At 50.9% G+C, this 24,353-nt stretch overlaps 8 protein-coding genes across 8 annotated transcripts; 6 read left to right on the top strand and 2 right to left on the bottom strand.

Moving 5' to 3' along the window:
- Positions 1-47: 47 nt before the first annotated feature.
- Positions 48-1,775, bottom strand: BU24DRAFT_433432 (TPT-domain-containing protein; the record flags this gene model as incomplete). The annotated part of the gene is made up of 2 exons (XM_033529972.1): positions 48-1,352; positions 1,419-1,775. 2 exons carry the CDS (start codon positions 1,773-1,775, stop codon positions 48-50), a joined length of 1,662 nt encoding a protein of 553 aa, XP_033384761.1.
- A 670-nt stretch (positions 1,776-2,445) lies between these two features.
- Positions 2,446-5,765, top strand: BU24DRAFT_422761 (uncharacterized protein). The gene is made up of 6 exons (XM_033528067.1): positions 2,446-2,640; positions 2,761-3,001; positions 3,066-3,706; positions 3,783-4,431; positions 4,476-5,056; positions 5,103-5,765. Exons 2-6 carry the CDS (start codon positions 2,893-2,895, stop codon positions 5,694-5,696), a joined length of 2,574 nt encoding a protein of 857 aa, XP_033384760.1. The 5' UTR covers positions 2,446-2,640; positions 2,761-2,892; the 3' UTR covers positions 5,697-5,765.
- A 1,016-nt stretch (positions 5,766-6,781) lies between these two features.
- Positions 6,782-9,729, top strand: BU24DRAFT_481052 (ARM repeat-containing protein; the record flags this gene model as incomplete). Its single annotated transcript, XM_033533153.1, has 8 exons — positions 6,782-7,146; positions 7,229-7,729; positions 7,928-8,281; positions 8,336-8,491; positions 8,553-8,687; positions 8,744-9,082; positions 9,138-9,417; positions 9,473-9,729. Exons 1-8 carry the CDS (start codon positions 6,808-6,810, stop codon positions 9,727-9,729), a joined length of 2,361 nt encoding a protein of 786 aa, XP_033384759.1. The 5' UTR covers positions 6,782-6,807.
- An 889-nt stretch (positions 9,730-10,618) lies between these two features.
- BU24DRAFT_370322 (GTP-binding protein Sey1) lies at positions 10,619-13,886 on the top strand. The gene is made up of 4 exons (XM_033524428.1): positions 10,619-11,004; positions 11,067-11,507; positions 11,560-13,304; positions 13,361-13,886. Exons 1-4 carry the CDS (start codon positions 10,838-10,840, stop codon positions 13,666-13,668), a joined length of 2,661 nt encoding a protein of 886 aa, XP_033384758.1. The 5' UTR covers positions 10,619-10,837; the 3' UTR covers positions 13,669-13,886.
- A 568-nt stretch (positions 13,887-14,454) lies between these two features.
- BU24DRAFT_481039 (uncharacterized protein) lies at positions 14,455-15,543 on the top strand (the record flags this gene model as incomplete). Its single annotated transcript, XM_033533152.1, has 1 exon — positions 14,455-15,543. One exon carries the CDS (start codon positions 14,455-14,457, stop codon positions 15,163-15,165), a length of 711 nt encoding a protein of 236 aa, XP_033384757.1. The 3' UTR covers positions 15,166-15,543.
- BU24DRAFT_422757 (ras-related protein rab-like protein-11B) lies at positions 15,234-16,758 on the bottom strand. The gene is made up of 5 exons (XM_033528066.1): positions 16,619-16,758; positions 16,539-16,551; positions 16,098-16,487; positions 15,953-16,033; positions 15,234-15,839 (listed from the first exon to the last, which is right to left on the bottom strand). The coding sequence occupies exons 1-5, from the start codon at positions 16,637-16,639 to the stop codon at positions 15,709-15,711; spliced, it is 636 nt and encodes a 211-aa protein (XP_033384756.1). The 5' UTR covers positions 16,640-16,758; the 3' UTR covers positions 15,234-15,708.
- Positions 16,759-16,962: 204 nt separating this feature from the next.
- On the top strand, positions 16,963-21,069 carry BU24DRAFT_450937 (uncharacterized protein). The gene is made up of 3 exons (XM_033531067.1): positions 16,963-17,525; positions 17,577-18,369; positions 18,475-21,069. Exons 1-3 carry the CDS (start codon positions 17,335-17,337, stop codon positions 20,902-20,904), a joined length of 3,414 nt encoding a protein of 1,137 aa, XP_033384755.1. The 5' UTR covers positions 16,963-17,334; the 3' UTR covers positions 20,905-21,069.
- Positions 21,070-22,372: 1,303 nt separating this feature from the next.
- On the top strand, positions 22,373-24,338 carry BU24DRAFT_347544 (amino acid permease-like protein; the record flags this gene model as incomplete). The annotated part of the gene is made up of 4 exons (XM_033523528.1): positions 22,373-22,539; positions 22,669-22,713; positions 22,802-23,317; positions 23,372-24,338. The coding sequence occupies 4 exons, from the start codon at positions 22,373-22,375 to the stop codon at positions 24,336-24,338; spliced, it is 1,695 nt and encodes a 564-aa protein (XP_033384754.1).
- Between the last annotated feature and the right edge of the window lie 15 nt (positions 24,339-24,353).

Below are 24,353 nucleotides of genomic sequence, written 5' to 3'. Positions count from 1 at the left end.
GCGTGTACAATAAAAAGAAATCCAAAACCAAAGACGACGGCAAAAAATCAACCGTACGAGACACCCACACCGCCAGCCCTGCCATTCGGCCTCCACGTATCCTCCTGCTTCGTGCCCGGGGGCAGCCAGCTCGCGGGCTGATGTCCCGCCGATGCGAGGTTGTCTGTCCTCTTGTCGTCGCGGGGGTCTGCGGCGATGGCCGTGGTAGAGGACTTGGGGTATGCGCCCGTGCCTGCGGACAGCATTGTTGAGGGGGAGGCGGTGATGATGGGGTTGCGGGGGAGCTTGTCCGATGCGGTATTGGCGGTGGAGAGTGGGAGGAGGGTGCTTTGGGATTTGGCTTGCAAGGCTCGGGCGCGCTTGTCTGCTTTCGCAGCGTCGGAGGTGCGGTCGTAGAGGTAGAGGCCGAGGAAGGTGAGGAAGAAGCCGAAGAATTGGATGTTGGTCATGGGTTTTCCGAACCAGATGATGGCGAAGACGATGACGAAGACGCGCTTGATGAGGGAGGCGACGGAGTAGGTAACCGGGGAGATCATGGAGAGGAGGACGAAGGCGACAATGTTCTGGCCGAAGTGGAACGTGCCGTTGAAGAGGAATTCGAGGAGGAGGCGGCCGTGGTCGTAGGATCCCGGCCGGTTGGAGAGCGAGATCGAGGCATCGCTGAGGAAATCGCCGAGGAGGGTGAAGCCCTCAGACCAGAGCCAGATGGGGAACGTGAAGAGGAAAGCGAGACCCGAGGAGTAGCAGAGGAGGTTCAATTTGTCTGGCTTGGTGAATTTGGTAGGTGCGAGGCCGTCACGTTCTGCGGCTGCCGAGTCATTGAAGATCTGTTTGGAGACGATGTTCTGCGTGACGAAGAGGATCGCAGAGGCGAAGGCCATGAGGAGGCCCATGAAGTTTGCATTGAAGTCGGCGGAGCAAGCCAGGACTACGCCCAGGGTGAGAGGGATCAGGGAGAGGTACGTGGGGATGCTGTAATGGATGCCGTAGAAGATTCGATATGCGGCGACGGTCAACAGCGGGGAGAGACCTTTGATCGTATGGACCAAAGATACGGGTATCCGCCGGGTGGCATCTGAGCTCAAGATGTGTCCTCCGATTTGGAACAATGCCAATGGTAGAGTAGTCATGAGCAGGTCCCTGGTGGGAGGGCGGATGCCAAACTTCAAGACCGGTATTGTCTGCTTCAGTCGTGGGTATCTTCTCGCCAGCGCGGCAAGGAATATGCACCATGACGACACGAATGCGAATTGTACGAGCGTAAGCGTGATGGGCTTGGGGAGCGCGGTCAAGATCGCCTTCGAGGAGGTATTGGAGAAGATAGAGGTCATGTACCATACACCGCATAGCATCTGCATGAATGCCATTTAATCAGCCCCAGTTTCTTCAATGTTATCGCAGCGCGTGGTGGGACTTACGATGAGGTGCGGCGACATGGGCGCCTTTAATGCCTGTGCAATTTCTTGCGCATTTTGGCTGACGCTTGCTTTGCGACCTGGCGTGCGGATTGTCCGAATAGCCTCACTCAGACTCTTCTGCCGACCGTGTCTGGTCGCATTCCCTGGCGCGAGGGGGCTTGAGTAGGCATATCTCTGCTCCTTCCGCGGTTCCCACTTCACCGAGGGAATCGCTCCATTAGAAGGGGCTGGACTTGCTGATCGCGACGTGCTCAGCCCGTAGGGTTCCTCCTCATGGGTGGGCAGGAGGTCAGGTTGGAAAGCTGGGAACTTGAACGTTTCTCGCGAATCGGAGTCGGTATGCGACGCCGAAGCCATTAAATAGGGATGTTGGGAAAGAGCGATATCGTTTGTAAATTTCTCAAGCCATGGGTATTATGGAAATATATAGAAGAGGCCAAAGTTGCGATCGCTCGTTGAGGTGCTCCCTTACGGAGGGAGGAGAGACCAGAGGTGACTGTGTTACGTTTAAGGGCGGATGAGGTGGAGGGCGTTCCACTGGACGAGAAGTGCGCGAGGGTGTCTTTTGCGACCGTGAATAGACTCGTAAATATGTACTGTGGAGAAACCGATAGAGGTATGTACGGAGTGGTGTAGTTAAAGAGTGTGGTTAGAGAGGGATCTCTTCTTCAATCTCTCCTTCGTGTTGACGATACAACTTTAAGTCGAGTTAAGCTTACCCGATTCGGCACAAGTACAAGTAGACTAGTTACAATACACACGGACGGGGGACCTGCACTAAGCCAGGATTGGAGTCCGGTCCAGCCTATCACATCACAGCAGATTAAAGAAGAGTGGGAGAGGCGTGGGATGCTGACTTGGCATCTTCTACATACGAGTACTTAGTAATTACTATGTACATGTATGTATCTAGGATAGTAATGAATGTACATGTAGGTACACTCTACTATACTTCAACAAACTGGTAACTACCTAGTAGATACAATGTAATTTTAACCATCGGCAGGGGTTTGATGGGGATTGAACCGTGTGATAATAGATGACCGATGATCACCATAAAGGTATGTACACACTGTGTACACCTACTCCGCTTTGCTTTGATGCGCCACGCGTCTTCTTGCGCCGTCGTCTCTGTTTTGCCTCGTCTATTCGTCCCGTACCCGTAAGCCCTCAGTACAGTCCGGTCTTGTCTGTACTCTTGTTTCAGTACTTGTACCTCGCAGTGAGTTGTGCTATTTACTCTGTACAGTACCCGTAGTACAATGTATCGTGTAGGGTTAGGGTGCATACATTTTGGTGGTGCCTTCGGAGGGTTCGGCTCCTCTTGCTGATTCAGTAGTAGTCATTCCCCTCAGTGCTAGTGTAGGCTTTCATGATGCTTCTGACTGGTTGTAGACTGCCACTTGTCTACTTCCTAACTCTATGTGCATTATTGTCGTTAGCTTCCTGGTGCAACGCAGAACATGATCACGAAATGGTTCGCCTTCTGGTTCCCGTAGAGTCTCGTCAAGCAGACAACCAGAGCCCTCTCCGCATCAGCGACACATGGCAATTGCTTGGGCCATTCCAGATTGGGACACGAGGCATGATAAGTTCCATTGGTCAATGCGGATGCTGCATACTGGGGCTGACAATGTGAATTTGTAGAGGGTTCATGGGGTGCAGACCCGCTCGAGTACCATGGCGGATTCAGGAACTTGCAATACGACCCTGATACCACTTTTCGAACTTCGCTTGCGACCAATGGCGTTGCAAAATGGTCCAAAGTCCAAGCTGCTCAGACCGACGTTACGTCCAACTCCACCAAGGCATCTTTGAGTGTTGGCTATGACAACGTCAATTGGGACTTCCTCAAAGTCGTCTACGGATGGGCTGCAGTGCAATATCAAGCGTGGGCTCGAGGAGAGCTCGTGGTAAGTGGAAACAAAACACAGCAAGTCGTTTTACATACAGATGCTATCATCGAATACTGGATCGATGATGTACACTACTTCGGGGGAGATGCCTATACATTCCGAAAGGCACCGCCCGTACTTAGCCTTACGCCAGGCGCCCACAAGGTCGATATACGGCTCTGGCGAGATGTCAGAGCTTTCGGTGGGATAAATGATCCTACCATCGATGTTCTCATCGAAGCTCGATTGACCAGTGGTACCCTAGAGCTGGCCACACCTGGCATACTGATATCAGATGTGGTAGACGGCCAACTGGCTTCGCCCCACGCCTCCGTAATAGTTCGCAATGGGGGAAGTGATGATGTCGAGATCACGAGCATACGATCTATAGAGGTACGACCTTACGGTTCTTATTTATGAGTCGTGGCTTCTGAATGTGCATACCAATATAGTACTCACTACGTTTTAGTCTGATTCGCCTGCTGCGATCAACAGCTCTGGCATTACTGTTATCGCTGGGCAAACGAGGCCAATTTCTTTCAGTGTCACGCTGCCAGGCAAAAATGCCTCTTCGATTCACTACATCATCTCGTACAGAGTCATTGGCCACGGGACTCAGTCGCATGTCCTTGGCGTATCTCAACAACTTACCAAAGGCTCCATTTACAATGCTCACAAATTTACGTTCCTCCATCCGGGTGGGGTTGTGTCATACGCCATGCTTCGACCGCCTGCAAAGAACGTGACTTGTGAGGGCGTCAGTGCTTTCCCTGTATTGGTAGCCAACCACGGAGCTGGTGTGGAAGTTTCGGACCCTATGGCGGCTCATGTTTTCGATGCACTACCCGATCTGTGTGCGTGGGTGCTTCTGCCATCTGGCGTTACACCGTGGAGCGGTGATGATTGGCACAATTGGGGGTTTACCGACTTGGAGGCAGCGGTAGCAAGCATACCACATTGGATTGAAGATGTCAGCTGGGGTGGCCCGGGAGTCGATGTCGACCGCTGGATCATGACCGGCCACTCGAATGGCGGGCAAGGAACGTGGTATGGGATGACCCACAGACCCGACCGACTTATTGCTGCTGCTCCGTTGTCTGGCTATTCTTCTATACAGAGTATGTCTTCCCCTCCAAGATGTTGCTTTGCTAAGTGCATACAGAGTACGTTCCTTATGAACTGTGGCAACCTGCGGATCCTAGACGGACCGCCATTCTTAGTGCTTCTCTCAACAGTTATCGGCATGAAATATTGCTTGAGAACCTCAAGGGCATACCTGTTCTGCAGCAGCATGGAGAAATAGACGATAACGTTCCAACGTATCACTCCAGGTTTCTCGGCCAGCAGTTGTTCCAAGCCGGCGCCAACTCTACATACAATGAGGTTCCTGGACAGAATCATTGGTGGGATGGCATCATGACAACTGATCCGTTGAAGAAGTTCTTCCGATCTCAAGCGACCAGCGATGTCACCATACCTAGAAAGTTGGATGAGTTCAGTTTCATCATCGGAGATCCTGGAGATATGGGACCCAAAGGAGGCATCCGCGTCTTGCAGCTAGAGGATCCTGGGCAGTATGGGAAGGTGCATGTTAAAGGTCATGTGTTGACAACTACCAATGTCCTCAGCCTGGAGATCGATATCAAGACGCTAGGGTCTGCCTCACTTTCAATCGACGCGGATGAACTCAGCGCTGATGAGGCATTGACTATCATCACGAAAGGAGATTCCGGAAGGTGGAGCGTATGTATGCCTACTTCACAATCTGCTGTCCGTGCTAATTCATCAGGTGGGTGAAATACCCAATATCAACGAAGCTATCAAACATCGCAGAGGGCGGCAGCTTGGTACCATGACCGCCATCCTCCGCACGAAAGGACCCTTCATCATCCGCCATCATGGAAGTCATACCATTCACACTGCCTTACAAGTGTCACGAAACTTCCACCAGTATTTCTATGCCGATTCTGTGATTGCATCATCCAACTCTACAGACGACAATGGAAGGGGCAACACCGTCACTGTTGTTGAGGGCCACGATGTACCGCCAGGACTCCATGAGAACTTCCCGATCTCAATATCGGCATCCACCGTGTCGGTAACTGATAGCAAAGGAAGGATTCGCAAGTATGGTGGGGCATCTGACGTCGGTGCTATATATCTACGACCGCTTGAGGATGAGCGGCTCGAACTCGTAGTTTGGGGATCCAGTGCTGAAGCACTTTCGCGAGCTGCTCGTCTCGTGCCGATGATGACTGGAGTAGGCCAGCCTGACTTTGTGATTCTCGGTGATAGTGCTGCTTGGAGAGGCGTGGAGGGCGCTCTTGCTTTGGGATTCTTCGATCACTGGTGGGCCGTGACAACTTCATCAGTGGTCTCTTAGCAGACAAGCCGATTGACCAAACTATCCTACTTGGCCGGGAATTGATGATTCGTATGTTTTAAATGCTTGCCAAACAATCAATTTGTCGGTGAAGTCCCAACAATCTTGAAAATTTTCCTATTGCTGGTCCAGTGACGCGGGTGAGAGAGGCGCGCGCCATAATCGCGGTACCGCACAGAGTCAAGTAAAGTAGATTATGATCCTGAGCACGACGAACCAGAACGAACCGAAGCAGTGAAATGTGCCCTTTTGTGAGGCGGTGAAAGGTGATATTCTGGTTTCACTGTATGGTTTCTTGCCACCCAACCTCGTTACCAGGAGATTGGTTGTAGCGTGCCTTCCCTACTCGCTGTTCTCCTCTTACCTACCTCTGCTGCTGCTACTTAGGTTACTGCTCTCTCCCTCCTCTACCTCATTTACCTCACTCTCTCTCCCTCTCCTACCCACTCACACTCACTCACCCACCGCAACCACCTAACCTCCACCTACCTCACTTCCTTCAACCCTTCTCAAAATTTCTCTTCTCTCTCTCCTTCTCAACCTTCCCTTCTTCAATATCCTCACATCTACTTCCTAAAACTCATTTGTCTATCTAATCTCCCTCCCCTCTTCCCATCATCAATTCCGCTCCTCAAACCCACTCACCTCTTGCCTCACATTCTCACTGAGGTAGTGGCACCTTCAATCGCCGCATCTCTTTTCGCCTCTTTGGCAATTCTTGCTTCTGCAATCTAGATCAGCATCGACTTCCTACCTACCTACCTTACTTACCATCTCCCTGTTCTTTCCTCGCAATTCTTCCCACAAAAGACGGGCTGCGAGTGCTCGTTGCCTCCTCATATAACACTGCTTCATTTCGTCGAGCTTCTTCAGGTCAAGCTTTGTTCCTACATCTACCTGTATTTACAGCTATACGTTGAGACGGCTGCTCGCAGGTCGTAGTTCACTACTACCCTTCATCTTCGATATTTCGAAAGCTACTCGCCATTACGTGTCGCATCTCTCGCGTCCAGCGGCGTCATCAACAGCTACTGCGCAAGTGCCTCGCTCACCATACTCAAGCCCACCTTATCCCCTGCAAGGCTGTATATCATTCCATCTAATCGACACCATGAGTCTCAATATCACCTCGGATGGCTCGCCTACTCCACGCAAAAATCGATATTCCATCGCGGATGACCTGAAGATCGACACGTCCGCAGAGACGTTGGGTATGGCGGTAGGCTCTCGCCACCCCTTCCCCTCCAGGATGACTGCACATACATCTACCAATTGGCGTCTTGGTAGCCCATCATTGACATCCAATATGCAGGGTGTCAAGCGCCCAAACTCGACGTCTCTCGAGCCCTCGGTCCCACTCATCGCCTCCAATCGCAACAACAAGCACCCGTCCCAACAGCAGCAGCTGCTTGCCAAAGCATCGAATCGTGTGCCTGTCGATGGCTATAAGGTCTGTCTCACATCTCATCCCCACCAGGAGTTCTTGCTAACCTTGTCAGAAGCTCAAGACCAACCAAGATGCCTCAAATGAGCAAGCATCCTCGTCTGTCGTAGATTCTCTTCTGAGGCGTCTGTCTGATCAGCCATCTCCTCCGGAGAAGTACCAGGACAAGCAAGGAGAGCCGAACCACTCTAACATGGGACTGACTAAGGAGTACGAGAACTCTTCCAATGGTTCGCTCTCCATTACTCCTGCTACAGATGAACTCTCTCAGACTCCTGTTACTGAGCCGGATCTACAAGGTGTTGTCGTCAATGCTGTTGAGTTGCACCGCCTCAAGAATGAGCTGCTCGAAGCCCGCAATGAGGTCGCTCGCATGAACCAGGAACTTCATACGACTCATCTTACCAAGTCTACTCTGGACCACGCTATTGGTCAGTCATCCGATACGGACTACAACTACTACAAAGGTGATGTGACCGAACAAGCTATCTCACAGCTTCAGAATAAGTTCAATGCATCCACCCGTCCCGGCTACGGTCCACAAGATGGATGGTCCATGAACCAAGGTACAATCTATGACAAGAACGATGTGAAGCCCTTTGGAAATCCCCACTCCATTTGGGGCAATGCTACAAAGTCTCCAGCGCACTTCAACAACCCGGCACCGAGCCAGCCTATGCCTCCGTCTATCAGCATCTGGAACAGCGATCAGCCTCGCCAGGCTCCGTTCTACAACGGCAATAACATGCCAATGAACATGAACACCGGTATGGAGCATCAAGGTCAGGGTGCCGTTCAAATGCACCCTCGGGCCTCTACTGCTCAGCCAGGCTTCCGTGGTAGGAACTCTTATTTGAATGAGCCCATGCATTTCCCATTGGATCAGGGCTTCCGTGGCGGCTTCTCCAATCCTCCAACTCGTCCCAACTCCGCCTTCGACAACCCACGCTTTGGTCCATTCCCTGGCAACATGAGCCCCGCGGTTCAGCCCATGTCTGGCCCTCCAGCACCCATGCATGCACCACCCAATGGCATGAATAATTTCCAGGCTCGTGCCATGGGCCCATTCGGTACTCGTTTGTCCCCCGAGGCAGCCGAATTCAGTGTTGATGCGATGGCTCCCACGCCATGGAATGCTCAGGTGAATACCATCTCTTTGGCCTCAGACGGAATGGCTAACCTTAGTATTCATGAGCAGCCCCTTAATGAGGGTAATGCCACGTACGCTTCCACATCTGAGCCCATGAACTATCGCCGTCTTCTTGACCGTAACATGAATTGCAACTGGAAGTACATTGTCGACAAGATTATCTGCAGCAACGACCAGCAGGCCTCCATCTTCTTGCAACAGGTAACTATCATGACCTCTTGGGCTACAACATGTTTTGGTCTGCGTATTGACCCCTTCACAGAAATTGAAAGTTGGAACTGCAGAACAGAAGTTCGAGATTGTTGAAGCCATCATCGCTCAAGCATATCCGCTCATGATCAACCGCTTTGGCAACTTCCTTGTTCAGCGCTGCTTTGAGCACGGTACTCCAGACCAGGTATGAAGTGTATACATGCCCATGAAACATTCGTGCTCGAACTAATATATTGCCAGGTTATCGCTATTGCTGGCGCCATTCGTGGTAACGTTCTGACTCTCAGCATGGACGCCTTTGGATGTCACGTCATTCAGAAAGCTTTCGATGCGGTTCCCGAAGAATACAAAGCGACTATGGTACATGAGCTGCTTCGTCGCATCCCCGAAACGGTCATCCACCGTTACGCTTGCCACGTTTGGCAGAAGCTCTTTGAGCTCCGTTGGGTCAACTCGCCCCCGCAGATCATGCGTTACGTCAATGAAGCTCTTCGAGGCATGTGGCATGAGGTTGCCCTTGGAGAGACCGGCAGTCTTGTGGTTCAGAACATCTTTGAGAACTGTCTTGAGGAGGATAAGGTGAGCTAAAGCTTACACTCTTGAATTGTGAAGATGTACTTACGATACTCTCCAGCGTCCGTGCATCGAGGAAGTCCTCGCTAGCATCGATGTCATCGCTCATGGTCAATTTGGCAACTGGTGCATTCAACATATTTGTGAGCATGGAGCGCCCGCTGACCGTAGCCGTGCTATTGAGCACATCATCCGCTTTGCCACGGAGTACAGCATGGACCAGTACGCTTCTAAGGTCATCGAGAAGTGCCTCAAGATTGGTGGTAGTGACTTTCTGGATCGCTATCTTGACCGCGTTTGCGAAGGCCGTGCCGATCGTCCTCGCATGCCTCTGATTGATAGTAAGTTTCACCTTGATCAACAGGCATCGAATATGTACTGACCTTCACTTTTCAGTTGCTGGAGATCAGTTTGGAAATTATCTCGTCCAGTACATTCTGACCAACTGTGCTGCGCACCATCGCGAGATCGTCGCGAGCCATGTGCGAAAGCACATGGTCTCCCTCCGCGGTTCCAAGTATGGCTCCCGGGTCGCCATGCTCTGCTGCAATCCGGCCCTCTCTACTCGCCCCGGACCTCCAGCTGGCATGCAAGTCAACCGTTACAACAGCTCCAACCTTCATCGCGGCGCTGGCTACACTGGTTTTCGTTAAGGTTTTGGAAGTTCGCCTGCAGAACTCCACTTGATCTCGCTCCAAATCTTCATTTCCAAAGCCTGATCCTCGATGATGTCCAAATGTGCTTGGTTGGGATATACCAATAGGTGCAAACGGCGCTCTGAAAAGCATCTATTGGAATTGCATGGATTCTGGAGCCTCGAAAACCCCTTTATGTCTCTCTTGTTTATCACATTTCCTCGAACCTCCGGCGAATTGACCCAACTTCATTGAAACGATTGTCGACCATTTCCCAAGCTCAGAGCTGAGTTATCTCACTCTGTTGCCATTTGGATCCGAACGACCTGGTATGGAATACCTATCAGTTATTGTTTGACATGGCTGCAAGTGCAGAACCGGGGACAATTAAATGAATATGATAGTTAGTAGTTGGGTCACTCTTCTGTATGCTTAGCTTTCCCTATAATCAGTCAGGTTCGACATGGCAGACCATATGGAATATGGATAAGATGGGAAATCATTCCACGAGGTAGATTATTATCTTTTGTAAAGAATGCAATCCATGTCCTGGATTAATGCTCCAGCTTTGCTCTAGGTTTTCTCTGTGATATGTGACTTCTATTCTCGGGATTTATCTTAGGTATAGATATCTTAGGTATTCACCATGCCTAAATCTTAGGCCTTGCCGTAGCTAACTCGTTTGCGCAAGCCCTCGTGATGAACACGGGTGTGTCCCAGTGTCATCATATGCCATGGCATCGTGACGTGCAGGGTTGAGGATCGAATCAGTTGGTAGGTATCTAGGTAGTCACTCGATTAAACCTCATCCATGAGCGCTGGTATTATGAATAAGAAGTACAATTTCTCAAGGCAGCGAACAACGCTTATTTACTTTTCACTATATTAAACACTCACGCAGTCCTTCTTCAGGAGTCGGGTTGGTCCTCATTCTTAGTGTACAATCTTTCATCTGTACCTGGGAAGTGACCTTGTCCAGCCAGGGTGGTTATTTAAGCGAGACTCGACCGCGAATCGAACGACAACCTCGCCGCGAGTGACATCAACGGTTGACCGCCCGCCTCTCCTACCGCCAAATACCCTTTTAGCTTTACGCAGGCCGGTTCGTCACAAGTGCGTACCAACAATGGCCTCCACTCTTCAGGTCAACGGCAATGGCCGGCCCAGCAACATCAAGCATCCTTCCGCCCCGTCCCTGATGATGAACTCCCACTTCGCATCTGTCGGCGAGGAGGCCTCCAAGGAGGCTTACGAACATGGCATTCAGGTCATCGACGGGGACAAGCTGTTCAAGTATGCAATTCCCATGTTATTCGTCTACCATTCCCTAATGCTAACATGATCTCGCGATGTAGTGAACACTTGTCTACTTACCTCAACATCGAGAAGGTCATCCCGGCCGGATTCAATTATCACCTCATCTCCGTATTTGGTTCGCAGTCCACCGGTAAATCGACGCTTCTCAACTACCTATTTGGCACACAGTTCGGTGTTATGTCCGAGCAGGAGCGCCGGCAGACTACAAAAGGAATATGGATGAGCAAGAACAAGCGCGAAGGAGGCGGCAGCGGCATGGCGGAGAACATCCTCGTCATGGACGTCGAAGGCACAGACGGTCGCGAGCGCGGAGAAGATCAGGATTTCGAACGGAAGAGTGCTCTCTTTGCTCTAGCCACCAGCGAAGTGCTCATCGTCAACATTTGGGAGCACCAGGTGGGGTTGTATCAGGGGGCAAACATGGGTCTGCTGAAGACCGTTTTCGAGGTTAATCTGCAGCTTTTCGTCAAGGACAGCAGGTATGTTATATTCCTCGTCACTTTCCTGTCGCACCGCTAACGAATGTAACAGGACCATTCCCCGATCCCTTCTATTCTTCGTCATTCGTGATCATCTAGGCACTACGCCACTCAAGAACCTCCAGAACACCCTTTTGCAAGACCTTTCAAAGTTATGGTCTACAATTTCCAAACCTACGGGCCTTGATAACTCACGCATTGAAGACTATTTCGACTTCGCCTTCGTGGCGCTCCCGCACAAGATCCTACAACCCGAGAAGTTCGAGGCCGAGGTACAGAAGCTAGGAACCAGGTTCCGGGAAGGATACAATGACCCGAAGAAGAGCGGACTTCTTGACGAAGCGGATTTGCCCATATTTCTACCACAGTACCACCGCAGGATTCCTGCTGATGGTTTCGCTGTCTACGCCGAGGGCGTGTGGGATCAAATCGTCAACAACAAGGATCTAGACTTGCCGACCCAACAGGAGCTCCTTGCTCAATTCCGATGCGACGAGATTTCGCGAGAAGTTCTCATCGCCTTCGACGAGGTTATCACCCCTCTTGAGGAGAAACAAGCAGAAGATGCACGGATGGGCAAGCCGGCCCTGCTCCCTGACCTAGGCCCAGCAATGAATACAGCAAGGGGGAAAATCTTCCAGGATTTCGAGACCAATGCCAGCCGATACCACAAGGGTGTCTACACCCGCAAGAGGGCAGAACTTGAAAGCAAGGTTGATTCAAGGCTAAAAGCCCTCTCACAAAAGCAGCTCTCTGCAGCACACAAGTCTGGCGTCGAAACGTTCAGCAATGCAGTTAGCGCAGCTGTTAAAGGTGGCCAGAAGAAGGGCGCATCTTATGACTTCGCTCAAATTGTCGAGACGGAGAAGGGCAAAGCTCTCTCCAAATTCGAGGCCGATGCTCAAGCGATTGCGATCGAAGGTGCAAGCTGGTCTAGCTACACACAAGAATTGAAATTGTACCAGAAGGACTTGGATGAGGTTTCCTCTCGATTGCGAAAGGAGGAGATGCGCCGCCTCGCCACTCGTGTCGAGCGCTGGGTACGATCTCGCCTCGATGAGTCTGTCGGATTGGAGTTCAACAAGCTGGGAAGTGGTCGTGGAGGCTCTGGTGCCCCTGAACATGGTGAACGACCACCCTCTGAGAAGGACCTTTGGGATCGCGTCTGGAACATCTTCACCGACACCGTCAGTGACGCGGAAAAGCGCTTCACAGACCGAGCCCAGAGCTTCGATGCCAGCCCGGAGGAGGTCGAAGTCGGTTTATGGCGGCTGCGACGCAAGTCCTGGGCAGTCCTTCGTGCAAAGATTGACGAAGAAGTCATGGAGGGCAACATCTTGTTGAAGCTCCGAGAGAACTTCGAAGACAAGTTCCGATACGATGAGAGTGGTGTTCCCAGGATATGGCGACCGACCGATGACATCGAGGGACTGTACACGAAAGCGAGGGAGTCGACCATCACTCTGATTCCACTCCTGTCTCGGTTCAAATTGTCCAAGACAGCTTCTCCGCCCCCGTTGGATGCGTGGATAGGAAATGCGCCGCCATCCGTCTCTCCAGCTGATGAAGAAGATCTTACGCCAATTGGTGGCGTTGATGAAGACGAGGGCAAGAGCCTGGAAGAGGAGATGACGATCTTGAGTGACGCCAAGCAAGCAGACCTCCTTGTCCGCTTCAAGAAGACTGCAGATGGCGTCTATGTTGAGGCTAAACGTAGTGCGATCGGTGGCATGACCCAAGTACCGTTGTACTTTTACGGTCTCTTGCTTGCATTGGGCTGGAACGAGATAGTAGCCGGTAAGTGTTTCAACGATTCAGTATTGACCTACGACATCCACTGACATGTTCACCAGTTCTTCGCAACCCCCTGTATTTCATCTTCCTCATCCTTGCTGGTGTAGGTGCCTATGTCACTTATACCCTCAACCTTTGGGGTCCTATGGCACGCATGGCCGATGCCGCCAGCAGACAAGCCGTCGACATCGGCAAAGAGCGTCTCCGCGAATTCCTCGAGTCGTCGGATACCGGACGCCAGGCCATGGCCATGTCCAGCCAACAGGGCGGTCGCAGGCAGCGCGATTACGATGAGGTCAGCATGGACACCCTCAATGAGGACGGCACGAAGAAGCGCAAAGACGAAGATGACCTCGATGACATCTAATCTCTCTGCCCCTCCGATAGCTGCAAAAAGTCGCCCTTGGCCATGGTTGAATATGTGGACAGGGTGTGGTGTTATTCTTACGATAATGAAAGTTGCTTGGGAACAGATTCTCTTGGGTGGCTAGATATGTTGTGTTCGGACGGATACTGATTCCTGAATACCTAGTGCACACTGCTGTGCATAACCAATAGAAACGAAATGAAACCATTCTTTCCTCCAATTGTTTTAGACTCTTCGGTATCGTGCTGCTGGTCCCCCTTGACGTTTGTGTCTATATGTTTAGCTATAGGTCGGGTTAGAAAGAGTGAAGGTTCAAAGCCCTGGTTCCTAACGATGTTGCGTTCTAGCCTTGAGAACCCTGTTCTTTCATAAAATGCATCTGTCATTTGTACATGGCATCTGTCTGGCACTAATAAATCAATTACCACCTTATTCAGGACCGACAAATGGTTGGAATGTTTTGTCATTTTCTATGACGTCGACCATTGTATGAGCACACTTTATCGGCCTCTTTCATACTATCAGCCCTCATTTGTTTGATCACATTATAGAGCACTTGATTCTTTCTGTGGGTTTCCCGACCTTAGCTATTCTACGTTTCTGAATGGATATTCTAGAGGTACCATCGAATGTTAGTTATCGTCCCCACAAGCAACGGAACCATTTGAGCACAACGCATATCAATCTGTGAATTGCCAACCACAACAGCATCCCTCAGTCTCTTCATCAATTGAAATTTGCAATCCAAAGAAAGCAAACCAGGCCACATCCCCCAACACCACCATCATGTCTTCACAACCGCAACCACAACCACCCCCAACGCTCACATCCCTCCTCACCCACCTCCTTCCACACACCACCCTCCTCCACGCGCCCTCCCCTTCCTCCCCCTCTGCCCATCTAACCTCCACAATATCCTCCCTCCAACTCCACCCCACCCTCGAAGCCGCCCTCCACCTCGCCAACGCCGACCTCCCCTCCGCCCACTTCCTCGTCCGGCACATGCAGGCGGCGCCAGCCGTCGAAGGCATGCTCCTGCACGCCATCTTGCACCGCTGCGAGGGGGACTTCGCGAACGCGAGGGCGTGGCTGGGGGATGTGGGGGACGTTTGTGCGGGGTGGGTTGCCAAGAAGAAGGGGGTGGAGCGGTTGGGAGAGGATATGATGGGACGGGTTAAGTTAGAGGGGGAGGAGAGGGGGTTGTTGGGATTTGTTTATGGGGAGGGGAGTGAGGATGGAGGGGAGAGGTTGGTTGATGATGTTGAGGGGTTTAGGGAGAGGTGTAAGGGGAGGAAGGGAAGGGAGGGGGAAAAGGAGGAGGATGAGATTGAGGGGAGGATTAGGAGGGAGTTGGAGATGGTGGTGGAGTGGTGTAGGGGGAAGTTTGGGGACGGGAGGTGGGTGGATGCGTCGAGTGCTTGGGTGAGACATGGGGATGAGGTCAGACAGGTGGCCGAGGACATGGTGTCGGGGAACAAGGGGTTCAGGAAGTTCTAGAGGGAACGATTGAGACAGGACGAGGATGAAACGTCGTAAGGATAAGCTGTCCATTTGCATCTTGGAAGTGATCATACAGCAGCTAGTAAAGTCACATACATTAATCGCCACCAAAACCGATCAGCCACTAGAGAAAGAAGGAGAGATTGATAGTGGGAGGGGAAGAAAAAAGGCACACCCGCACGAATGCAAAGAAAAAATTGAAGCAGGTATGGCAGAAACAAAAGATCCCCTTCCAGCCAGCCAGCCAGTCAAACCCATCGCCAATCTGCAGAAACAAGCAGAGAGCATTGTAGTACACGCAATAAAGAGACTTGAAAGGACAGACCCCGGCATGTTTCTCCGATGGTGTAACTTCGTTCGACGTCAACATTCGCATGAGACATGAGTGGCATGATGATTCGTCTGAAGGTGCGGAACTGCATCGTGCATGGTAATGCTGCCATGAAATATTCCGATCGTGGGTGGGGCTCGTAACCTCTGGAATACATGTCTACTCCACGCTTCTTCATATATGTATATATCGTGTTTACGTGATGATGCCTAGCAGCATCCCTTCTTTGCCTCTGTGTCTGCCGACTTGCTGATCTCGAGGACCTTGCGCTCGCCGCCGAGGACGTTCTGACCGCCCTCACCCTGGTCGAGGGCTTTGCTAGATACAATTCGGTAGATCTCTGCAATGCCGTTAGTTCTCTTTCATGTTGAAACCAGCCAGTGTACAATGGCATTTCACGACAAATGTGATCTGGAGCTGGAAGATGGAGACCAGTCTGAAGCCCTAACGTACCTGTGAGAATGTTCTGGAAAGCGAGCTCGACGTTGCTGGCGTCCAAGGCGGACGTCTCAATGAAGGAAAGGTTGTTCTCGCCTGCGATTATCGGTCAGTATGTTTTGTCTCTCCCGCATTTCCCGTTCCGCAAGCAGCTACGCACTGGCAAATTGTTTGGCCTCCTCTGTGGGCACTGCTCTCAGATGCCTCAAATCGCTCTTGTTACCAACCAACATAATGACAATATTGGAATCGGCATGGTCGCGCAGCTCCTTCAGCCATCGTGTCACATTCTCATATGTCTGATGCTTGCTGATGTCGTAGACGAGGAGGGCTCCCACAGCGCCTCGGTAATATGCGGAGGTGATGGCACGGTATCGTTCCTGACCAGCAGTATCCCAAATCTGTGCTTTGATGGTTTTGGCGTCGACCTGGATGGATCTGGTCGCGAATTCGACACCGATCGTGGACTTGGAATCGAGGTTGAACTCGTTACGAGTGAATCGACTCAACAGGTTGGATTTACCGACACCAGAGTCTCCGATAAGGACAACTGCAGGTCAGTTAGTATGCGCTCAGTGCGAACCCCGAGGGACAAGCGAACCCTTGAAAAGAAACTGTGGACGGTCAGCTCAGCATGCACAAGTAGCGAGGGCGCATTTTGTATGCGGGATTAGGACTCACATCGTATTCGTCGTTCGCCATAGTTGCGGTGGGTGGGCGAAGGCAAGAGTGGAGAGCTCAGGGTTGAGGAGGCGGGGTAGAAGGCAATGTGGATAGCGGTAACGGGTTGGTGAATGTATGTGCAACGGGGCTTGAAGAGGGTAATTCACAAACCGCCGGTATGTCCCAGTGCTTGTGAAATGTCGTGTCGTGTCGTTATTTGGCTGCCTCGTCGTGGTGGAGGATGGTCGACACCGCCGCACAAGGATTCCATCACGTGTCACGCAACGCTAGGTGGGCGCTCGGACCAGCTCTTATAGCTACAGGGGTTGGTCCGCTTGTTTGGTCTTCCACTCTTCCATCTCCCAATCTCCTACCCAAAACACTCAGACACTGTCACACAGCACAGTAATCACTGATCAATCAATCAATCAATCAGACAATCACCTTCGCCTCCCCTCGTCCTGTCTCAGATGAAAGGAACACAGACATCTCCCAGCGCACAATCCCAAGCCTGAGATCTTCAGATCTTTAAGAAAAACAATGCTTGCTTGTTCGACTGCGAGCGGAAACCTCAACTTCACTTACTCACTACCTAAATGAATGCTTCCCTTTGCCTGTGATCTTCGCTACCTTTCATCCATCGCTAGGAAGTAGGAACCAATCACCAATCACCAATCACCAAGCCCACCCTTTCATGCGCGAAACAGTCGCCTCTTGCACTCAGTATCATCGCCATGGATAAATACACAATCACAGACCCTGAATATGATACTGATACAGTCTCTTTGACCTCGTTTGAGCCCGAAAGCGGAGAGGATGAGAATGAGGATGATGTGTACTACGAAGTTGAAGACATCATTGCCGAGAAGACAAGTGAAGGCGAGACCTGGTATCTGGTGAAATGGAAAGGCTACCACATGTTTGAGTTCGTTATATGATGTTCTGACCCTCGCGGTTCTGTTTACTAATATCACAGATGTACCCTTGAGCCATCCACCAGCTTCGCAGACCCTAGGTTCTTGGAGACGTGGAAAAAGGTGCAAAAGGAGAAGGGAAGGGACTTTCAATCGTTTTGTGAACGAAACCTTCTACTTTGGGACGAAGCAAAGGAACGAGCCAGGACCTTAAAAAACAAAAAGAGAGCCAAGAAACGCGAGAAACTGCGAGCAGCAACCAAAACCCGGGGTATAGCTAGACCCATAAAGCCCACAGTGAAACCAAGGAAAACACACACCCAAGCATCTAAAGAGTCTCTTGTCAACGACAAAAATAAATACAAAGACAGCGAGAACGAGGACGACGATGATCATGATGCTCCCTTAGTCCGCCGACCGAATATTGCTCCTTCCCAACAACCGAAGTGGAGAGACTCTAGTGAAATGCTCTTTGTCGAGGCGGCCCCTGAAGCTCGAAGATTACCATTCTCACAGTCATCGTCATCGTCTTCTGAAGCAGAGGACCCTGATAGTGATTCTAATGGTAGTAGTGTTGATTCGATGATGGAGGAGCTGTTCCAGAATGCAAAGAAAGCGACCAATAAAAAGGATCAGCCACCAAGATCAGCAGCAATTTCCCAGCCCCCTCTAAAGAGGTCAGAGCAACGAAGTAATCCTATCTTGAAGAATGTCGTACCCAAGACTAGCGTAGAAACATCTACAGGCAGAAGAGGAGATCTTTCCAATTCGTCTTCAAAGGCCGCAGTATTTCCAACCATTGCGGATCAGCTTTCGCATAAGGATGGACAAGTAGAACTTGGAAATCCAACTAAGGTGAGTAAGCGATTGCTGATCAGTATTGGTTTTCTTTGAGTACTTTCACTTGATTTATTTCGAAGATCAATAATGCACGACACACCATTATTAATTGTACTCTAGGAGACTCGCAAAGAACCTCGTCGAAACTCTTTACGAAGCGAAGGGGCGACAACTAAAAGCCAGATAAAGGCCCCCACGAAGCTTAAAACTGGTCTCGTAGATAAGCCCATCAAGATGTTCAATGAGCCTAAATCCGCAAGTGTTGCTACAAGTAAAGAACCTATTGGTGGCGCTTTAAGAAGATCGTCACATGATGGTCCAGCAACGTTCTATGCCAAGATGTCAACCAAGTGGAGAGCTGAACGTAACTCACGCAACGAATCGACACCGGACTCATCTGCTTTGCAGTTCCTGAATTCAGGTCAATCGGCATCATCCATTGTGCCGCGGCCGCCTTTGAGGACCCATGCATCTGATGAGAATCCATATGCCAGACGCGAAGTAGGCCGCCGTCGCATCCAGGAAGAGCGCTCGGACGATGAATCCGACAAAAAATCCAAGGAAAAGCCTGTTGTCCTTACGGAATCCGAACTAGGTAAAATACCTCTTACGTGCTGGGAGTGGCGAAATGGAAGCTGTTATAAGAGGGAGAAGTGCCGTTACCTACATCGTGACACGGGGAAGCTTGCGCCTGTCAATGGGTCGATTCCCCCTAAATATATGAATCCGCCTCAGACGTGTTTTTGGTGGATGACATTAAAGGCTGGATGCAAATCCAGCGATGAGGACTGCAACTTCGCCCACAAGAACACCGGGTTGTTAGCAAGGCCAGATGGTTTCCCGCCTCAGGAAATGGACCCGACGATAATTCCAGTTTGGCAAAAGATGAAGCTTTCGGAGCTGACCTGTTGGTACTGGAAGAATCTAGGTACATGTAAAAAGCCTGCAGAGAAATGCAAATACAAGCATTACGATACAGGCACCGTGGCTGATCCAGCCCCAAACCACAAGCATTACGATACAGGCACCGTGGCGGATCCACCACCAAACCCAAACCCAAACCCAAACCTAAAAAGACTGATCTGCAAGAGGTGGAAGAGTGTCAATGGATGCATGTTTGGGGACACTTGTAGATACCTACATATTGACCCTTTCCCCACGGAAGACCAAGGAGAGCCCATCAGCCAGAATCAATCCGATCCAGTAGAGCCGCCAGCAAACAACCAGCCTGTGCCGCCAACAAATGACCAACGCGCGCCGTCGACAAATAAACAACCTGCACCGTCAACAAATGACCTGTATACTGCTCCGCCCAAAGATAGGAGGCCATCGAGGTTCGGACCAGATCTAGTGCCAGAACAAGGAATGCAGGAAGGTGACGGCAGTCTACTGACTGGAAATATATTGACGAGGCGTCACTCCACCAATGATGTTAACCGACCGCAACAAATAGTTCCAAATCGCTCTCCACACCTTCAACGGGATCTGAAGGAAAGAATTGAAGGAATATTCAATATCGAGTTCGATACAATGTTCGAATGGAATTCCAATAGCAAGAAAACGGATGCCAATTTGGGGCTCATGGATCGGGTGGCTTTTCTGATCTTTCACCCAAGCGACCAGGCCGAAGAGTTGGAATTGCTTACTAGATGGTTGCTGATGCACAATGTCGAAGTCTGTAGTTTCTGGGCCGAGGGTTCGTGGAACTACTTTAAGGACAAGATGCTCAATGGTGGCTCTGGGGTCATACTGACTCATCCCGACTTCCAGGAATGGTGGAAAGTACCAGAATTCGGAAGGATTCTGAGTTCACAAGTACGCATCTATTCGATCAATCCTCGGTCTTCACTTGACGGCAGTGATGCGCCTGAAGCAGCATACGAGTGCGTAGAGATATTTCCTCACGGTGGCTTTATATACATTTCGGACGAGGTGTTCCAAGAGCAACCTGTAGAGGCGCAGAAGATCATCAATCTCTTCTGTAACAAAGTAGTCCGGTGTGGGGAACTCGAGGGTCCTACTGACACCCAGAAGAAATTTAGCGACGGATGCTTGATCTGGAGACTTGCCTTGATGCCTGATTTTTTGGAAGCTCTGGTACAATGGTGTGAGGATCGAGAATCTGAAATGCATACGCCCAAAATGCAGGCGCTCGCCAAAATCTACGACGAGTTGTCCTTCTACGACTACATCGAGCAAAAGTCTCAACCCGCAGACGTTGAACGACCCCTTGACTACTATCCAATCCTGTCTGAAAATCGCGAGTTCGTGCCCGAGTACTACGAGCGACTTGCCCGTAGCCAGGAGGAAGCGAATCGATGGTCAATTGAGCTGTACATTCAAGTACTCATTGAACTCAGACGGGAGTATCGCCAATTCATAGTTGTACATACAAAATCGGCAGAGGTTGGCTGGCAGAATCAGTACCAGAACATTGCCGAGATCATCACACCAGCGAAGTTGATCCAGTACCTGGAGGAGCCGGACCGCGAAGGGATGCCTATAGATTTTTTCCATTGGGCAATGCCGGAGAAAGCGATGGTTGAATGAATGAAGGATACCCTAACCATGCGCTCTGTATGTACACGAACATGCACGGAGCGTGTGCGATGTTTGCAAAAGCTTGATGGTATAACTGGGTAGTTTCATGTTCACTTAGGCCCAGTAATGTTTTGTACGAATAGGATAATAATGAAAAAATCCCGACGACACGTCAAATTGAGAAGCAAGAGTTCATTATGAATATTGTGATGATTGTTGTTGTTATGCACGATGCTCGAAACCACGAGGTTTTAGGTTCCTGAGGTATGATGTCGTCTGTAGTCGCGATAGACGCGCGACGCAATAGCCCAGATAGCGGCAAAGATGTGGACGATCACAATGTTGGAACTGCACTGGACTGGACCAGTAAACATACCTTGCACTTACAAGCAAAGGTAGCATTTCCCTGTTTTGCGTTATCAGTAGCGATGGCGTTACGGAGGCTGATAATACCTCGTAAAGCTTGATCTTCCCCCAACATGCCGAGGTAACATTTGGCCAGTTTTATCTATGGAGCACCCAGCAAAGGAAGATAATAGGGCAGTTGTCAGGAGAGATCGCGAATTCGCCGATAGATAGACAGGGGGCCATGTTCTGTGTGTATCGCACGTTGGGGGGTTGGGTGTTGGATTGAGGAGCTAGATGGATCTGGGATGTGCACGCGACGTGAATGACATGAACGGAACCTGTAAGCTGACGCATGAGGCTTATCTCTCTCTACACTATACAACGCAACGCTCCGTTTTTCGCGTGGAGGTGGAGGTGGATACGGGGAGATGGGATGGAGCGAACCGCAACTCACGGGTTGGTTGCAAGGATCTAATGACAAGGAAATGGACTGGATCTACGTCGTAGACTCGTGGACTTCAGTACTAACGACACTGACAGCCGCCTTGGCCTACATAAACAGTTTAACAAGTACATAGACACGAATGAATGTATGTATGTACATACGGAGGACTCCGTACATGTCAACTATATGCAACTTACAAGTACTGTACTCCGTGCTGGAACCAACATTGTAGTTGCTGGTAGTTTGTCTGTTATCTGTCTGGCTGTCTAGGTACCTAGACATCGGCGTTTTATCGACTGCACTAGACCATCACCATTTCAACCAAAGATCCGGTCCTCCCAGGTTTCATTATCTTTTGGACTACAGTAGTTACAAGCTACAAGGTAGTATCATTATTATCGACGTCTTCCGACGCCGACTAGTCAATCGTTCTCCCCCGCATTCCCCTTTCCTACGCTTTTACATAATTCCCACGAGCCGCACACATCATTGCCCACCACCATCCCAGCTATTTAGTACCACCCCAAGCCATCCACCTACTTCGTACTGCTTTTGTACTCGTACTGTTATTTCTCTCCAGTCATACCTCCTTCGTCGTAAGACGAACCCTACATGCGCTGACGACTCATTCGAGTCCTTTCCTACCCTTTCACTTCTCATTGCCATCCACGATCGAAGCACAAGATGGCGACAAGAAGTGCTTCTATCACATCGGCCGCCCGGCGTTCCATCGCATCTGCGACCAAGCGACATGGCTCGGTATCTGACCCTACTGCCGATGCGCAGCTCGCGAAAATGGGTTACAAGAGCGAGCTTCCCAGGAATTTGAGCATGTTGAGCGTGCTGGGGTTGTAAGTACCATTTCAAGACTCGTACAGATCAAAAAGCCCACGGCAAAACGCAAACTTGAGGCGAATCATTCAATTGATTTTGTCGCACGTCCTGGGTGTCCAGTGAATAATTACTGACTATTCAACCAGGAGTTTTGCCATAATGGCTGTCCCCTTCGGTCTCAGTACCACAATGTATGTACAAGGAAGCGCATTGCGCGCTGCGACTCGCCATGCTCCCCCCCCTTCGCCGCAGAATCATCCTTTGCTAAAATTTCCACAGGTACATCACTCTAACGGACGGCCAAAGTGTGACTGTGCTCTGGGGCTGGGTCCTCGTCTCTCTGATCAGTCTTTCCATTGCTGCTAGTTTGGCCGAGATTTGCGCCGTGTACCCAACTGCCGGTGGCGTCTACTACTGGTCGGCCATGCTTTCCACCCGCAAGTACGCTCCCATAGCTTCCTGGGTCACTGGATGGTTGACGCTGGTCGGGAACTGGACCGTCACGCTCTCGATCAATTTCTCGGGCGGGCAATTGGTCCTCTCTGCCATTACGCTCTGGAAGGAAGATTTCGTACCGAATGAATGGCAGACGATCCTTATGTTTTGGGCAGTCATGTTGGTCTGCATGCTCATCAATATCTTCGGCGCAAAGTATCTAGACTTGATTAATAAGGTCTGCATCTATTGGACCGGTGCCAGTGTGATTATCATCTTGATCACGCTCTTAACCATGGCTGATACGAAGCGGAGTGGAGAGTTTGTCTTCGCCCACTACGACGCGAGTGCCAGTGGCTGGTGAGTCTACACTATTTCATCGAAGAGTGCGTGTGGTTTTCTGACAATCAATAGGCCTGCGGGTTGGGCATTCTTCGTTGGCTTACTGCAAGGTGCATATGTGCTCACGGGATACGGCATGGTCGCAGCAATGTGTGAAGAGGTGCAGAATCCCGAGCGAGAGGTTCCCAAGGCCATCGTTTTGTCCGTCGCAGCAGCCGCAGTTACCGGTGTCGTCTATCTCGTCCCCATTCTCTTCGTTCTCCCGGATGTCCAGACTCTTCTCGATGTCGCCAATGGTCAACCTATTGGGCTACTATTCAAGACAGTCACCGGGTCCGCAGGCGGTGGCTTCGGTCTCTTATTCTTGATCCTCGGTATTCTCCTTTTCGCTGGCACGGGCGCCCTCACAGCTGCATCACGATGCACATATGCCTTCGCTCGCGATGGCGCCATCCCCGGTTCCAGGCTCTGGGCGAAGGTGGACAAGCGATTCGACATTCCCCTTGGAGCACTACTACTCTCCACCGTCGTCGACTGCTTGCTCGGCCTCATCTATTTCGGATCCTCGGCTGCATTCAACTCCTTCACCGGCGTCGCCACCATTTGCCTATCGGCATCCTATGGAATGCCCATCCTCATCTCTGTCCTGCGCGGTCGCAAGGCAGTCAAGAACTCCACCTTCTCCCTCGGCCGCTTTGGATACGCCATCAACATCGCAATGATCGTTTGGATCTGCCTGGCCATCGTCTTGTTCTGCATGCCTGTCAGTCTTCCTGTGACGGCCGGCGACATGAACTACGCGAGTGTGGTGTTCGCCGGGTTTGCAGCCATAAGTGTCATCTGGTACGTCATACGCGGACGCAAGTCATTCAATGGACCGCCTGTCCCCCAGGATGTGGCGCCGGGTGAAGAGGTTACGGTGGCAGGGCTTGCAACGGCGGACTCGAGAACGGAGAGGAACAATGATGTTGAGCAGAAGATTTTGGATGAGAAGCACCGGCCGCACCAGGGTGATGAGCTTAAAAGCACTTCGTCGTGATTTGTGGCGGAATGA

Source organism: Aaosphaeria arxii (genome assembly GCF_010015735.1).
Source record: "Aaosphaeria arxii CBS 175.79 unplaced genomic scaffold BU24scaffold_4, whole genome shotgun sequence".
Taxonomy (NCBI): Eukaryota; Fungi; Ascomycota; class Dothideomycetes; order Pleosporales; genus Aaosphaeria; species Aaosphaeria arxii.
The sequence above is the reverse complement of the archived record's forward strand: the minus strand, read 5'-3'. Positions and strand labels throughout refer to the sequence as shown.